Source organism: Ovis canadensis, chromosome 1, assembly GCF_042477335.2.
Source record: "Ovis canadensis isolate MfBH-ARS-UI-01 breed Bighorn chromosome 1, ARS-UI_OviCan_v2, whole genome shotgun sequence".
Classification (NCBI taxonomy): domain Eukaryota; kingdom Metazoa; phylum Chordata; class Mammalia; order Artiodactyla; family Bovidae; genus Ovis; species Ovis canadensis.
The window spans coordinates 144257391-144275058 of record NC_091245.1 but is presented as its reverse complement, the minus strand read 5'-3'; the positions used below and the strand labels follow the sequence as shown (position 1 = coordinate 144275058).

General features: G+C 34.8%; 1 protein-coding gene across 20 annotated transcripts in view; it reads left to right on the top strand.

The window, feature by feature from the left end:
- Positions 1-17668, top strand: part of USP25 (ubiquitin specific peptidase 25) — a 161664-nt gene that overhangs the window by 61550 nt on the left and 82446 nt on the right. For all 20 annotated transcript variants that reach the window (XM_069550539.1, XM_069550435.1, XM_069550518.1 and 17 more), the window contains one exon: positions 7694-7780. In XM_069550539.1, coding sequence (XP_069406640.1) covers positions 7694-7780 — 87 coding nt within the window. The remainder of the gene's footprint in view (positions 1-7693; positions 7781-17668) is intronic.

Genomic DNA, 17668 nt, shown 5'->3' with positions numbered 1-17668 from the left:
GAATAGAGGAGCCTGGTGTGCTACAGTCCATGGTGTCACAAAGGGTCAGACATGACTGAGTGACTAACACTTCACTTCATAACAAAGATATGAAACCAAGATTGGTGGGTTTTTTTGTGTGTGTATGAGTCAGATCAGATTTATTTATATATAATAGAAACTGTCATTCAATAATTATAGTCATTTAAGTACTTTTTTTATAAAAGACATTTTATTTCAGGAGGAAATAGATTGACAATTCTCAATACATATGTGAAAATGAAAGAATAAAAATAAATTAAGAATAACATTTTCTTTCTAACTTGGAATTATTTATTGAGCTTCTTATTCTAAAATTAAAAATATTTGTATGCATAGAAAACCATCTTCTTAATTTGGACTATTTTTTTTAACTCTTACGTGATATGACTGTTGTCATAATTCTTTAGTATTCTCAGACATTGGTAATGTTATTTTTCAAATTGTGAAACCTTAAACAGTCTCCTTAAGTAAAACAGTCTATGAGTAATAATATGCTCTTAATTTTAATTACTCTTTAGGAAAATTAATATTTGTGCTTAATTTCCTAACATAGCTGAACTGTAGCTCATTTAGTGTTTCTGATGAGTCTTTTTAAATCAGTAGATGTTTTCTAATTTACATTCTTTTACATTCAAAATACCTCTTCATTTTGTCCGTTTCCAACCTGAATACAGTATTAACTTTCATATGATATTAAAGCAACTAAAAGGTTATTAAATTTTTCTATTCTAAAGGTTATTAATTGTGTTCTCTAGGTGATTTTTTTTTTTCTACTTCAGTGTTATAATTTCCAGCTCTTTTCTGTCTTTTTGCTTCTGGCAAATAGTATTATACAATTTGATTTTCTTTGGTTTTCTAGTTTCGTGCTTCACTTTTTATTCAACTATGGTACACACCAATTAATAACAATATGTTATTTGTTTTCCAGGCTATTAAAATATTAAGGAATATTTGGAATTAACATGAATTTGTAATAATACTTTTGCTTTTGGTCTTGAGTGTGCATTAATTATCCACTTACATGCTAGCAATATCTCAAATTTTATTTACTATCTTAATACTTGCACCACTAGTAAGTTCTTTTGCATTTCATTGTTTAAATTTCATAATTTAGTTGTCACTTTAAAATGTGAAACACAATTTTAAGGCTGTGATCTGAGTGCTTATGAGTATGTTTTGCTGCCAGTATTTGGATGTTACCTTTACACTATTATGCCCAGTAAACGAGGCTCATTAGCTTCTCTTAAGAAAACTGTAAGAAGTAAGAAAGTGCTCACAGACAATCAGTATTTGTTAGTTAGAATAGGTGCTTTAAACATCTAGAAGAAATAACAGATAACCTTGAAAATTTTGGCTTCTAGTGAAGTAATAGGATATTGTCTTTTGGGAATGTAGAAAAACAGTAAGCTTCAGTTTAGGAAATTGTGGATGGGAAAAAAAAGTTTGTCTAGTGATGACTTTGTTTTGTTTTTGAATGTGACTTTAAAATCTCTTAAACCATTTTGAAGTAAAGTAAAGTGAAGTCACTCAGTCGTGTCTGACTCTTTGCAATCCCATGAACTGTAGCCTACCAGGCTCCTCCCTCCATGGGATTCTCCAGGCAAGAGTACTGGCGTGGGTTGCCATTTCCTTCTCCAGAGGATCTTCCCAACCTGGGGATCGAACCTGGGTCTCCCACATTTCAGGCAGATGCTTTAACCTCTGAGCCACCAGGGTTGCCCAAAGGGAAACCATTTTAAGTAGCTTTTAATTTTTGCTTCTGGTAATTGAAATATTTTATTTTTTTGTTCCTTGACATTTACTTAATGCAACAGACATCTAAAATATGTTTATCATAATAAATGGAACTTTTCACTTATGAAAGGAACTTTGGGTAGGAAATCTGTATTAGTGTTGGGAGTTTTAAAAATTTTTTTTTAAAGCAAGTTGGAACTTGTTCAAATTGTGACATAAATGCACTGTAAAGTTTCAGTTACAAAAATTTTCTCCGGGATGGAATTTACTTAGTTGGCAAGACTAGTGTGAAACAATTGGGAATTCTCTTCTTTAAAAATATTTCTACTGATTATAGTTTACAGGAATTATAAACCTCTAATTTCAGAGTAGGTAATGGGGGGTAAGCTACAGAAGGTACAGCTTTGTTATACTTGTTCCTTTAGGTACTGAGACCTGAGTATTTTGGAAGAGGCACAGAATATCAGGAAGAGATTGTTAGCAAAAAGAAATTGTGCAGAGAGTGGCTTACATAATCTTTTGGATGCTAACAATATTAGCCTGACTGTCTTTAGATTGGGTATCAACCACTTAACTAGTCAGGATTATTTTCATCCTGTTCAAAAGCAACTTTTATGTAGATGGTACTGATTAGGACTGCTTTTTCTTCTCTATTCCTTTCTCTAGTTTGGGGTGTTAAGTTCAAGTAATTCATGAGTTCTCATGACCCTTAGCACCATTTCATCTGGAATCCTCTGAGGTGCTCAGAAGTAAGGTGCTTCTGCTTCTCGATTTGCCTGGTACAGTCCCAGTTTATTCCTATTGTAGATGCGTCAGCACTTATTAATTCATTGTAGAGCCCTTTTTCATCCTCAGAAGAGTTGTGGGTTGGATGATAAGGTTTATGATCCCGAGTCAGTTAAGTTCAGTTATATCCGAAGTCTAGATTTTCCTATATTCCACAGAAGAAGAGAGTAGTTGTCTGATGCCTCTCCGTCTGGGAAGGCCATAGGGATTTACTTGCTCTGTATACAAACTTTCATCTTTTAATCAGGCCACTCTGTTTTTCTCACACTTTGAAACTCATCTGTTACTATTTCATTTTTAAATATTAATAATCCACCAAGGAGAATTTATGTTGGTTTCCCATAGTCTCTTTCATCATAGAAAGTTTATATCTCCTTCTGCTCCTTGTCATCCCTTTTTTTGTTTTCCATAAATTATGTGTTTAAACTCTCACCCTCCACGAGTTTAGCCAGATTCTTCACAGATTTCATAATTCATATATTGGCTTTGAGCTCAATAAAAGGATACTTGTTTTCAATGTGTATGACTCACAAATGTAATTGAGACAGTAGTGACGATTCCCACCCCTTTTGAAGAAATATGTATTGTTTTTGAAGAAATATGTGTTTTGAAGAAATATGTACTTTTGAAGAAAGTAGTGACTTTCCTATCCCTTTTGAAGAAATATGTTGACCAATACGACTATGCCCTATCAAGAGTATAGATTGGGACTTAAAATGAGTTCTTGTTATTTGTTGTGATAATACATGGTCATAAATTCTGCTTTGGGTAATAGCATATTCAGTTCTTTTCAGCCATCTACTTGGTCATATATTGCTGGAGTCTAAAACCAAAAATGAAACCATCGTTTTGAAGGCATCATAAGCCCTAAAGCATTGAGGAATTTTGAGGCTACACTTTGAGAGAACAGGATATTCAGAGAGTAAGCTTCACATTTTGGGCTGTTTTATCTTTGAGAAAACATCTACTTCTGCTTTATTGACTACTACACCAAAGCCTTTGACTATGTGGTTCACAACAAACTGTGGAAAATTCTTAGAGATGGGAATACCAGATCACCTGACCTGCCTCCTTAGAAATCTGTATGCAAGTCAAGAAGCAACAGTTAGAACTGGACATGGAACAATAGACTGGTTCCAAATCAGAAAAGGAGTACATCAAGGCTATATATATATTGTCCCCCTGCTTACTTAACTTATATGCAGAGTGCATCATGAGAATTGTTGGACTGGATGAAGCACAAGCTGGAATCAAGATTGCTGGGAGAAATATCAATAACCATTGATATGCAGATGACACCATACTTATGGCAGAAAGCAAAGTAGAACTGAAGAGCCTCTTGATGAAAGTGAAAGAGGAGAGTGAAAAAGTTGGCGTAAAGCTCAACATTCAGAAAACTAAGCTCATGGCATCTGGTCCCGTCACTTCATGGCAAATAGATGGGGAAACAATGGAAACAGTGAGAGAGTTTATTTTTGGGGGCTCCAAAATCACTGCAGATGGTGACTGCAGCCATGAAATTAAAAGACACACACTCCTTGGAAGAAAAGATTGGGAGCTCATATACACCCATGGCAGATCCATGTCAATGTATGACAAAACCAATACAGTATTGTAAAGTAAAATAAAGTAAAAATAAACTTAAAAAAAAATAATAAAATAAAGTTAAATTAAAAAAAAAGAAAAACTATGACCAATGTAGACAGCATATTAAAAAGCAGAAATATTACTTTGCCAACAAAGGCCCTTCTAGTCAAAGCTATGGGTTTTCCAGTAGTCATGTGTGGATGTGAGAGTTGGACTATAAAGAAATCTGAGCACCAAAGAATTGATGCTTTTGGACTGTGGTGTTAGAGAAGACTCTTGAGGGTCCCTTGGACTGCAAGGAGATCCAACCAGTCCATCCTAAAGGAAATCAGTCCTGAATACATTGGAAGGACTGCTGCTAAAGCTGAAACTCCAGTACTTTGACCACCTCATGTGAAGAAATGACTCATTGGAAAAGGACTCTGATGCTGGGAAAGATGGAAGGTGGAAGGAGAAGGGGACAACAGAGAATAAGATGGTTGCATGGCAACACCAACTTTATGAACATGAGTTTGAGTAAACTCCGTGAGTTGGTGATGGACAGGGGAGCCTGGCATGCTGCAGTCCATGGAGTCTGAAAGAGTCCAACATGACTGAGCGACTGAACTGAACTGATCTTTGAGGCAATTTCAAAAGTGGCCGCTGATTGGCTGGAAGCTAAGCAAAATTTCACACAAGGTTGAAAGCCTGGGAAACACCTGAGATTTTCAGTTGAATTCTAAAGGTATTAACTGAGAATTGAGAAGAGGCCAGGCTTTATAACTTGTGAATCCCAGCTTAAGATCATCTCATAATTGATTGGATCAAGGTAATATAGGATTACAAATGTTTTAGTCCTGCTGCCTGCCAGAAGGAAATGTAAATTTTGGTGGAAGATATCTTATACTTTGAACTTTCTCCAGTTTTTTACATGCAATGTCTAGCACTCAATCATTCATAATTGGTCATATCAGAAAATAAGACATGTTCCCAAATTAAGAGAAAATAATGGATAATTAGAAACATAACTATGTAGGGACAACTTAAAATTGAATGGTTTGTTATATAACTACTAATATACTTAAGGAAGTAGAAGCATAGTTGAGAATTTTTGATAGAAAACTAAAAACTATAAAAAAAGAAATTTTAGAGCTGAAAAATATCATAAATTGTTAGGATATCAGTGGATGAATTTTGCAGCATATTAAACCCAACTGAAGGATACACAGCATGACCAGAGAATTAGTCAACTAGACAGTTTGTCTGAGGAACGTTTTCACACTAAAGCCACGAAATACAGATGAGAGCATAGAAGAGATATTTTGGACATGGAATAAACTGTACTAACACAATTTATTTGTGGTTCTGGAGGGAAACTAAAAAGGAAATAGGTTAAAAACAGTAGAAGAGATGACAAAGAATACTCTGAACTTGGTGAAAGATGATGAAGAATACTCTGAACCTGGTGAAAGAAATCAAGCCACAGATTCGGGAGGCAACAGGAACCAAGTAGTATGAACATAAAAAATACTGCACAAAAGCACATCATAGTAAAATAGAAAAAAACTCAAGACCGAGAAAACCCTAAAAGTAGCCAATTGGAAAAAGATATATTGCTTCAATAAAGGAGCAAAAATAACACTGACAGTTGGCTTCTCAACAGAAAGGCTATCTTTAACGTGCTGGGAAAAGATAACTGGCCATCTCAAATTACATAACTAGTGAAAGTCTTGAAAACCCCCACAATTTTGAGCTTAGCAGAGCCTGAAATAATTTGTTACCAGAAGACCCACGCCAGGGGAAATCTAAAGGGTGTTCAAAAAGAAGAAAAAAATAATTTTCAGTGGGAGCTCAGAGCATAGAAGTGGATTGAGCTTCTCTAGATTTTGTCATTCTTTTTCCTATATAAACCTCTTGTAAGAACAGTCCATACTTTAACCTCTACTTTTATCCCATTTCTTTAGGACTCATTGCTGCTATCCTACCATTTTATTGGAAAGGCGACTTCCCAGCTGCTAAATATAAAGATTATTTTCCTGCCCTTACCTTCTTTGGATGTGGCAACCTCCAACCTTTACTAATCTTCTCGTTCATGAATTTGCCAGTGATTAATTGATGTACTTCAGAATGTCTGGTACTTTATATCTTTGTTGAGAAATTCTGGACATAAACTTTTTGAAGCTCTGCTGTTACTCTGATGCACAGCTATGTTTGACAGCTTTCTCTACTCCTGTTTCTCCTGTGCCCTCAGACTCGCCGCTTCTATTACTATTCATACTTTGTTTTATACCTCTTCTTCCTTTGGCTTTTAAATGCTTCTTAAGTTTCTGATTTTTGGTCTATTATTGTATTACATTCTTTCTAGTTTATAACATCTACTCTCATTGTTTTAACTTGCAATCACAAGGTAGTATTAAAGGTGGAGATGACTTGGTATGTTTTATTCTCTGTTGCCGGTCTTCCTTGTATCTGGCATGTAGTGGGTGCTCCATAAATATTTGTTAAAAGAATGAGTAAATGAATATGTTCATATTGTTTACTAAAGAAATACTTCAGGTCACAATTATCAGTTTTATGGTTTTACCTTTCATATACAGGTCTTTGATTTGCATCTATATATATCTGTATCTGACTCTATTTATAGTGGACCGGTTTTCCCAACATCCAGTACTAAACAATTTTTTGTTTTCTTATTGGTTTATGCTATGTTTATTTCCTAGCAAGTTGGCTAGCCCATCTTTTACTAAGATTTTAATGCATCATCGCCTCCTGTACAAAGATTTTCGAACTTCATAAACTATGACTCACAGAAAGGAATACATTTTACATTGTAAAACACTTTACACATACCTAGGTATGAGAATTTCACCAATGAAAATTTTAAAAATAATATTCTGGTATATTTACTCTTTATGACATGTTCTGATATTTTCCATTACACTTTATTTTTAGAGTTAATGTTTATTGAGATTAATGGATTGCAAGCTATAGTTTAAAAGGGTAGCTCCAGGAAACTTTTCCATGAGCATCTTTCCATATGCTATCATTATACTCTATGTGATCAGTATTACTGTATTTTTGGGTGACATTGCTGTTGTTTTAATTAAATATTGTTTCCTTCCTAAGCTATGTCTCCTTGACCATTAGTGATAATAGATAATTTCTTTGAGTCTCTATAACCTAGCATCTGGCCTATAGATTTATTCGTACTGTATTTTTGTAGAATTGATACCTCTAAAAGACTCATATTGTATATAACATGTTCAAAAAGTTCTTGAGTTTGCATTTGTATACATTTAATTTTGAGGAAACTGCTTAGGCACATAGAAAACATTTAATAATACATATTATATTTTTTGAGTTGTCCAAGTGTGATTTTCTGCTTTGCAGTACAATAAATATTGTTAATGATCAAGAATATGTCAAAATAAAAGAAGTGTAACTTTTTCTCAGGGAGAAAATAGGCCTTCTTGTGCTGGTGGGAAATATTCTGTATATAAAATGAATCTCTCAGACTAGTCATATTTTTATAGTTCTGTTAATAGAATTTTCCCTTTGGTTATCTTAAATTGTTGTTCTTTTTCAGTCATTATTCAATCTTTTGGAATTCAGAAGATTAGTTCTGAATTACAAGCCTCCATCAAATGTTCAAGATTTACCCCGAAACCAAAAGGTAAAATTATGAAAGATTTTTAAGTCGAGTGTACTCTTTGGTGTTTGCTTTTGGTGCCATGCCATGTGCCTAGTCGTTCCCGACCCTTTGCAACTCCGTGGACCGCAGCCTGCCCGGCTCCTCTGTCCGTAGAATTTTCCAGGAGTCGGTTGCCATTTCCTATTCTAAAGGATCGTCCCAACCCAGGGATGCAACCCACATCTCCTGTGTCTCTCGCATTAAAGGTGGATTCTTACCCACTGAGCCATGGGGGAAAATTTGCTTTGGGGATATTTGTGAAATCAAATCTGAAGCAGTGTCAAACTTGAATGTCAGCCTGTTAATCTCAACTACAACAGTAACAGGTTGACATTCAAATTTGACACTGCTTCAGATTTGATTCTTGGTCAGTATATTGTAGATATGAATTTTTCTACACGTGTGTGTCAGTAATAGGCTAATTTTTTTATTTCATTTTAGTAATTGCTTTTTTCTTCTTTTTAGAATGTCAGAGTAATAGGCTACCATTTATAATTCAGGGTATTTCCTCCTCAGAAACTGTGTGGAAATCAAACATTTTTCATTTATCTCTGTAGATGAACTCTTTAAAAGGTTAGCTTTGCCCTGTTTTTGCAGTGTGAATCCACAATTTCGAATATTGGTAAGCAGTGTAACGTGACAGAGAGCATAGAGGTCAGAGCCACATTCCCAGGTTCTGGACCTAGAGCTAGTTACTTGATCTAGTTACTGCTCAGATGATAAAGCGTCTGTCTGCAATGTGGGAGACCCAGGTTTGATCCCCAAGTCGGGAAGGTCTCCTGGAGAAGGAAATGGCAACCCACTCCAGTATTCTCGCCTGGAAAATCCCATGAACAGAGGAACCTCTTAGGCTGCAATCCATGGGGTCGCAAAGAGTCAGACACGACTGAGCGACTTCACTTTCTTTCACTTTCTTATCTGAAAATCGAAAATAATGACAGCAATTGTTTTATAGAGTTTCTGTGAGAATTAGATGACAAAATAGAAAGGGCTTAGAAGTACCTGGTACATAGTGGTAGCTTACAGTTAAAGTTGTCCTGAAGAAGATTTAGGTTTGGGACTGGGGACCAAGCTTGATCACTCAGAGCTTTTGTGTGGCAGAAGATTTTTTACAGTGAAAAAGGACAGAGAATGCTTCTGACATAGACATCAGAAGGGGGACAGAGAGTGCCTCACTTGCTAGTCTTATCCAGGCCTTATATACTTTTACCAGATTCACTCCCACAACAAACATCTTAAATTAACAAGATTAGAAGTAACAAAAGAAAGGTTTTACCAGACCCATTCCCACAAAACATGTAGCAAATTAGTCAGAAGGTTCTTGTTAAAAAGAGGAAACATATCCTTGAGCAAGATACATTGTTATATAATTGGTAGTACAGAGCTTAAGGAAAAAACATACTGTTGAGTAAGATAAATTGTTTTATTGTGTAAAGAAAGTTACTAAAACCAAGCAATGTGGAAAAAACCATTTTGTCCCTGTTGCCTCCTTGAGAGCCCAGACTCCTTATCAACCTACCTAAGAATTAACTCTCTCAATAGCACCAAGTGTCATCTATTGCTAGCTTTTCAAAAGATAGGACTGATTCACATTCAGAAATTCATACTTAATGAAAAAGATTAATTATGGAGATGATATGCTTGACTGTAAGACTTAATGATCTTATCATAAAGTAGCCATAAAGACAAAGACAAAGAAGTGAGAAGTTTTAGGTTTCAGTAAAGTGTTGAACTTTGTGTGATCTTTTGTTTGTTTTAATGATACATTATTATATTTTCTTTTTAGTCTATCATTTTGAAAACAATTTTTCCTGCAAACATTATAAATGTGAAGCTGAAGAGAATATAATGTGATTTTTAACCAGCTTTTTGGGCTGTAATCTTTAGCCATAAAGTGTCAGACTAACTGAAAACCATTTTCAGAAGGAAACTAAGATCACCTGACTAACTACTTATACTTCCGGAGATATTAAGCAAACCCCTTTCAGTCATTACAGTTTTTACTTTTTGGACTATTGCCTCCCTCTGTTAACGATTTGATTAGTTCTTTCTTTTGATGTTTTGCTTAAAGTATATTTATAATTTACATGATTATTTAGAATTATTACTTGCAGTTGCTGCTGCTGCTGCTAAGTCGCTTCAGTTGTGTCCAACTCTGTGCAACCCCATAGATGGCAGCCCACCAGGCTCCCCCGTCCCTGGGATTCTCCAGGCAAGCACACTGGAGTGGGGTGCCATTTCCTTCTCCAATGCATGAAAGTGAAAATTGAAAGTGAAGTCGCTCAGTCGTGTCCGACTGTTAGCGACCCCATGGACTGCAGCCTACCAGGCTCCTCCATCCATGGGATTTTCCAGGCAAGAGTACTGGAGTGGGGTGCCATTGCCTTCTCCAATGGCAGTTAGATGTTCATATGTATCTTTTTTTTCCCCTACATGTATCTTAGCCTGTTTTGTGTTCCTGGATTTTAGTACTTTACAGAGTTTAGCTTTCTTTTATTCTATAAATAATTGAATAAGACTTACTTCGTTTTATAATCTTACTTGAAAACAATCGTGATATCAATGACTATGTACAAGAGTTTGGGGTCATGAGAATGTTTAGCTGAATACTAGAGAAATGTATGAATCCAATCTTTTGACACCTTTATAAGGAAATTTCTCTTAATGAAAGGGTCTGCATGTCTAGGTATCCCTTTAGTTTAAGAAATTAAAATAATTTTAATAATACTTACTGCCATTGGGAAAAATCACTCAACAAGAATACCATGCAGTTTTATAAAAGATTGTTCTACAAATGAGATATTTCTTGAATTTCACATGATGACAGCAGTACATACTGTAACTTGACAACTTTGAAGCTAACATGAGATTTAGAGGTAGCCACTGATTAGTGTTACAGTTAATTCAATTGAAGTGATAAAAGGCACAGGTTTCAAAAAGATGTCAGTGTAACCTTAGTCACTTATTATTTAATAATAAATTTATAGCAAACTTATCTAGTGTTTACTGCTACACTGAGTCTGGAAAGTCTGAGTAGCAGTGAACACTAAGGGTTCACTTCGATTAAATCATAGAGATGTATTTGCATACATTATTAAGCAGGATTTTTTTTATTAGCAATTTAAAATTACAGCAAGCATTATATGTCTGTTGATTGATAGAATGTAATGAAGTCTTTGAAATCAATTTGCATTTGAATAGACTTGTTTATTGGTTCTAGAGGTTGAAACTAATTTTATACATCCATATTTGTTTGTGCTATTTGTAATCTTAATGTCTAGGAGAATTGGGAGATTATTAGAAATTTAAAGATAGATTTTCACTGTAAACATCTCATCCTTCCCCATTCCCACACATAATCTCTTGGCTTAAAGAGCCATGAACTGATGGGAAAGCATATATTAAATGTTGACAAAGAGGCATGAGCTTATAATATTTAGAGGTAATCACCATATAATTAATAACCTTGTTAATCATAAGGTTATATTATTTAAAGCCTTGATTTAGGGGGAAAATGTTGTCAAATAAACAATATTCTCTCTACTCAGAAGTGAGAAGCATATGAGAAGGAAATGATTTGGGGTTAATACCATAAATATATTATTGAGCAAATATCTGAGGGAGTTTTGAATTTTAAAATAAAAAGAGGCATTCTGAAATTTTTGTCTTTAGCCATGAAGGTATAACAGAAGCTGGGTTTACAAATTTTAGCAAATTTTTAGGATTCAAGGCATACGGATTATGTTTTCCAACCGCAATGAAATTAAGATAGAAATCAACAACATAAAGATATCGGGAAAATCTCCACAGTCTTTGGAAATTATTTACAGTTCTAAATAACCCCAGGAACAATGAACAAATCAAAATGGAAATTTCAGGGTGTTCTGAACTGACTAAAAATTAAAATGATGTATCAAAATTAGATAGATGTAGCTAAAAGCAGTGGTTAATGGAAAATATATGAACTAAATGCCTTATTAGAAAATAGAGTTTCAAATTAGTGGCATTAGATTATGTCAGAAAATTAGAAAAAAAGATCAGTAATTTGAAAGCAGAAGAAAGGAAATAAAGATAAGAGCGTTAATCTATGAAATAGACATCAGGGAAACAGCAGAGAAAAATTAATGGAATCACAAGCTACTTCTTAAGAATATTGGTAAAACTGATAAACTTCTAGGTAGACTGAGCAAGAAGAGAGAAGAAACAAATAACCAAAATAAATGAAAGAGGTGCACATCACTGCATATTCTGCAGACAGTAAAAGAGAATAGTGAAATATTATAAACAACAGACAAATATTTTGAAAACCAAAGGCTATTGAATGTAACTGATGAAAAGATAAGCTGTGTATTTCTATATTAAAGAAATTAATTTTTTAGTTTCAAACTTATACACAAAAAATAAAATCAATAGCAATAAAGTTTATTGGTGAGTTATACCACACATTTAAGGAAGAAATAATACCAATTCTCTACAAGTTTTCTCAGAAAATTGAAGAAATAAAACTTGCAAATTTACCCTGTGAGACCAACATTACACTGAAACCAAAAATAGAAATATATATTTCAAGTAAAGAAAACTCAGATCAATATTCCTTATGAATAATAGAAGGAAAAATTGTCAGAATTGGGGCAAGTTGAATGATGCAATATATGTAAAGGACAATACCTCATTGACAAAGTGGGATTTGTCCAGGACTGAAAGATTGGTTTAGTATTCAGAAATGAATATAATTCATCATAGTAACAATTTAGACAAGAAAATCCATAAGACTAGCCCAGTAGATGAAGAAAAAGGATCTGATAAAAGCTAGTATCTATTTATGGCAAAATCTCTCTGAGTAGCTAGGATTTAGAAAGAAACCTTTTTAACTTGATGGAGCTCATTTATGGGAAACCTGCAAATATTTATAATACTTAATGGTGAAAGACAATCCTTTTCTTCAAAGATCAGGGACAAACAAGGTTGTCAGGCCTCACCACTTTTTTATTAAACATTAGTGATCTCAACCAGTGCTATATGGCAAGAAAAAGAAATAAGCAGGCAAATTGGAAAGGAAGAAACAAAGCTGTCTTTTGGTGTATATGCCTGATTGTCTATTTAGAAAATCCTAAGTACTCTGCCAAAATACAGGTGCTAGAATCAAGGGGTCAAATCATCTAGCAGTGTTACATGGTATGAGGCAAACATGCAAAAATCAATTTTAGAGGCTTCCCTGGTGGCACTGTGGTAAATAATCTGCCTGCCAATGCAGGAGACATGGGTTCAATCTCTGATCTGGGAGGATCCCACATGCTGCAGAGTAACAAAGCCCCAGTGCCTCAACTACTGAGCTTACATGCCCTAGAACCCGTGCACTGCAACTGGAGAGTAGCCCCGCTTGCCACAACTAGAGAAAAGTCCATGCAGCAACAGAGCCCCAGCACAGCCAAAAATGAATAACTAAATTATTTTAAAAGTAAATTATATTTCTCAGTACCAGCAACACACAATTGGAAATATAAATTAAAAAATGATTATGTAAGAAAGGCAATGCCAAAGAATGTTCGAACTACTGTCCAGTTGCACTCATCTCACACTAGTAAAATAATGCTCAAAATTCTCCTAGCCAGGCTCCAGCAATCTGTGAACAATGAACTTCCAGATGTTCAAGCTGGTTTTAGAAAAGGCAGAGGAACCAGAAATCAAATTGCCAACATCCGCTGGATCATCAAAAAGGCAAGAGAGTTCCAGAAAAACATCTATTTCTGCTTTATTGACTATGCCAAAGCGTTTTGACTGTGTGCATCACAATAAACTGTGGAAAATTCTGAAAGAGATGGGAATACCAGACCACCTGACCTGCCTCTTGAGAAACCTATATGCAGGTCAGGAAGCAACAGTTAGAACTGGACATGGAACGCCAGACTGGTTCCAAATAGGAAAAGGAGTATGTCAAGGCTGTATATTGTCACCCTGCTTATTTAACTTATATGCAGAGTACATCATGAGAAACACTGGGCTGGAGGAAGCACAAGCTGGAATCAAGATTGCTGGAAGAAATATCAATAACCTCAGATATGCAGATGACACCACCCTTATGGCAGAAAGTGAAGAGGAACTAAAAAGCCTCTTGATGAAAGTGAAAGAGGAGAGTGAAAAAGTTGGCTTAAAGCTCAACATTCAGAAAACAAAGATCATGGCATCTGGTCCCATCACTTCATGGGAAATAGATGGGGAATCAGTAGAAACAGTGTCAGACTTTACTTTTAGGCGCTCCCAAAATCACTGCAGATGGTGATTGCAGCCATGAAAGTAAAAGATGCTTACTTCCTGGAAGAAAAGTTATGACCATCCTAGATAACATATTGAAAAGCAGAGACATTACTTTGCCAACCAAGTTCCGTCTGTTTAAGGCTATGGTTTTTCCAGTAGTCATGTATGGATGTGAGAGTTGGACTGTGAAGAAAGCTGAGTGCCGAAGAATTGATGCTTTTGAACTGTGGTGTTGGAGAAGACTCTTCAGAGTCCCTTGGACTGCAAGGAGATCCAACCAGTCCATTCTAAATGAGATCAGCCCTGGGTGTTCTTTGGAAGGACTGATGGCTAAAGCTGAAACCCAGTACTTTGGCCACCTCATGCAAAGAGTTGACTCATTGGAAAAGACTCTGATGCTGGGAGGGATTGAGGGTAGGAGGAAAAGGGGACAACAGAAGATGAGATGGCTGGATGGCATCACTGACTCGATGGACATGAGTTTGAGTGAACTCTGGGAGTTGGTGATGGACAGCGAGGCCTGGCGTGCTGCGATTTATGGGGTCACAAAGAGTCAGACACGACTGAGCAACTGAACTGACTGAAGAGCATAAAAGATGGAATATTAGAGGGAAAGTAGATAAAAGATACAGAAAACTACAGAAGATCACTGGGAAAAATTAAAGAAGTAGAGATATATACTATCTTTATGAATCAGCTGAGTAAGTATTGTTAGGATATCAGTTGTCCCCAGCTTATGGAATCAGTGCAATACAGTTATAATTTTGGCTGGCTTTTTCATAGGAGTTGACAGATTGGAAAGTTTATATGGAAAATCAAGGGATATGGAATAGCCATAGCAGTTTTAAAAGGAAAGACAGTGTTGGAGGAATTATCAGGCTACAGTGATCAAGACACTATGTTATTGGTGCAAAGATAGTCATATAGATCATTGGAAGAGAATAGATTATGCAGAAATATAACATACACATAGGGGCAATTGGTTTTAATCAAAGTTGCCAAAAAAATTCAGTGAACAAAGGAAAATCTTTTGAACTAATGATGTCATAGGAAGAAAAATACTTTTCAGGCTCTACAAGACGTTATATGTGAAAAAAAAAAAAAAGATAACTATAGACCTAAAATGACTGAAACTATAAAAATTCATGGATAAAGCAGAAAATTTTAGGGTTCTGAGTTAAGAAAAGATTTTTTAAGTACTGCAACAAACTGGCACAAAAATAAACAAGGAAACTTTAATAAATAGGACTTCATCAAAATGAAAAGTTTGTTTTTGAAAAATTCATGCAAATGAAAAGGCACACCACAGATTGGGAGAATATAATAGCAAAGCATGTGTCACAAAAAGGAATTGTATGTAAAATATATACAGAATTTGTACAATTCAGAAGTAAGACAAATAACCTACCTCAACAGATTGCAACACCAAAGAAGATAAACAGATTGAAAATAACATTAAAAGATGCTTGATGTTACTGGTCTAAATTAGGACTAATGAAAATTTTAACTAGAGATGCCACTAGAAGAACTAAAAGTAAAAAATATGGTCCATATCCAAGTGTGAATGTAAACCTAGAATGTGGATCTAGAACTCTCCACTACCACTGAATATGTAAAACATTACATACATGTAAAACTGCTTTGGCTGCTCGATATCCCTTGATTTTCCCTATAAATTTTACATATTCACTGGCATATGTAGTGCCTTTGGAAAATTGTTTGTTTCTTAAAAACATGTACCATACAGCCTCACCAATTCCTTGCGGTTCTTGACTCAAAAGGAATGAGAGCATATGTCCACACAAAGCCACATCCAATAATATCTGCAGCAGCTGGAACAGGTTAATGTATAAATAAGTTGTGTTCTGCCCACACAGTGGGATCCCACTCAGCAATAAAACAGAATGTATTGTACATACGAGTGAAGGTCAAAATAATTATGCCAACTGCAGGAAAGCAGACTAAAATGAGTACATGGAGTATAATTTTGAAATATATAAATCTCTGGAAAATACAGAGTAACCATGGTTGCTTGGGAATGATTAGGGAGGGGAGTGAGGGATGAAAAAGTTTTGGGGGTGATATGCAGGTACTGATTATGGTGATACATTCATGGATGTATACATATGTGAAGCTTGTTAAAATTATACACTAATATACAGTATATTGTACATCAGTTATATCTTGGTAAATCTGTTAAAAAAAGATAAAAATCATGTTTGAATAGTTCCTATATGTGGTGGTATTTTCATAATTTAGGTGCATATAGTGGCTAATCTTAACAGCATTCACTAATTTTGTCCTTTGAAATTTCAAGATTTTTCTAGCTATAGGAATTGGCCAAGAGCAAAGAATGTTTTATTAGTGTATTTAATTTTTCACATTTACTTCTTAGCAGAATTTCACTTAATTTTCAAAAGTCATTTTTTTTTTCATCCTTGTTACTTGGCAAGGAATGTCTCAAGCTGTTTTTGCTGTAGGTATAGTAATGAGTGAAGAGATTGAGCACAAGCAATTAAGGGTATTTCTGAAAATTACTTTGTGGATTAAAATGGTTAGTATTTATAGTCTTGAAACACTTGTTGTGAAATAGTAAGTACCACAGAATAATTATGAATTAGTTTTTTATCTTATTTAAAACTTGCATTCTTTATCATAGATGATAGAATTTATTATGCTTAAATAAAATCCATGTTTTTTAAAATGTTTTTTAAAACTTAGCATTTTTATGTTAGACTATGTACTTTCTGATTGCTGTAGTGGATTTGTAGTTTTTAAATCAGATAAATATTTGGAATCAGTTTTGTTTCCTTACATCTGTTTCTTAAGACTCCTTTTTTGATGCATTTTGAGAGCAGCTATTTCTGTGTTAATTGATTATACTGGGCATCAACTGTACACACATACACATGCCTACAAAACTCAAACTTGAAAGTTTTTTCTAATATTTAAATGGTATATATAAGCTTTGTTAAAATTTTTATTTCAAGAGCTAACCATAGTAACAACTACTTGTCTGATTTGTTATCATGTTTCACTAAGATAGGTGAATTATGATGTTTCAAAACATTTTCTTCTTACTTTAAAATGAATTATTTATGATAATTTGATTGTTTTTGTTCCATATGGAGTATTTGGTTTAATCAACCAGGAAGAATTGAATGCTTGTTTTGTGTAGGAAAAAGTTGTGAAGGATATACAGATATTCTTGTCTTTGTGAAACTTAACAGTTTATCAAAAAATAAAAGTAAACTTGCAAAAGGAACCCTGGAAGGATGATACATTCTTATTTGACTAATATTAGTCTGATAATTGGGATTATCACATAACAGTTTCAGTTAGTGATTGATTCCTAAGTGAAAAACATTAATTTCAGTTGATGTGGAGTTTGACGAGATCATTGACGTGGAGGGGCCTGGGAAGACTTCATGGTGGAGGAGGGATTTTTTGCTTAAATGGGTTTATTGAGGGTAAAGTACTTAAATAGTGCCTGGTACGTGATTAAACACTCATTGAATGTTGGCTCTTGTTATTGCTGTTCTCAGCAGCAGCTGGGCTTTGCTGAATGGGAAGGATTATAATAAACAGACATAAATGAGGATATTCTTGGCTGGG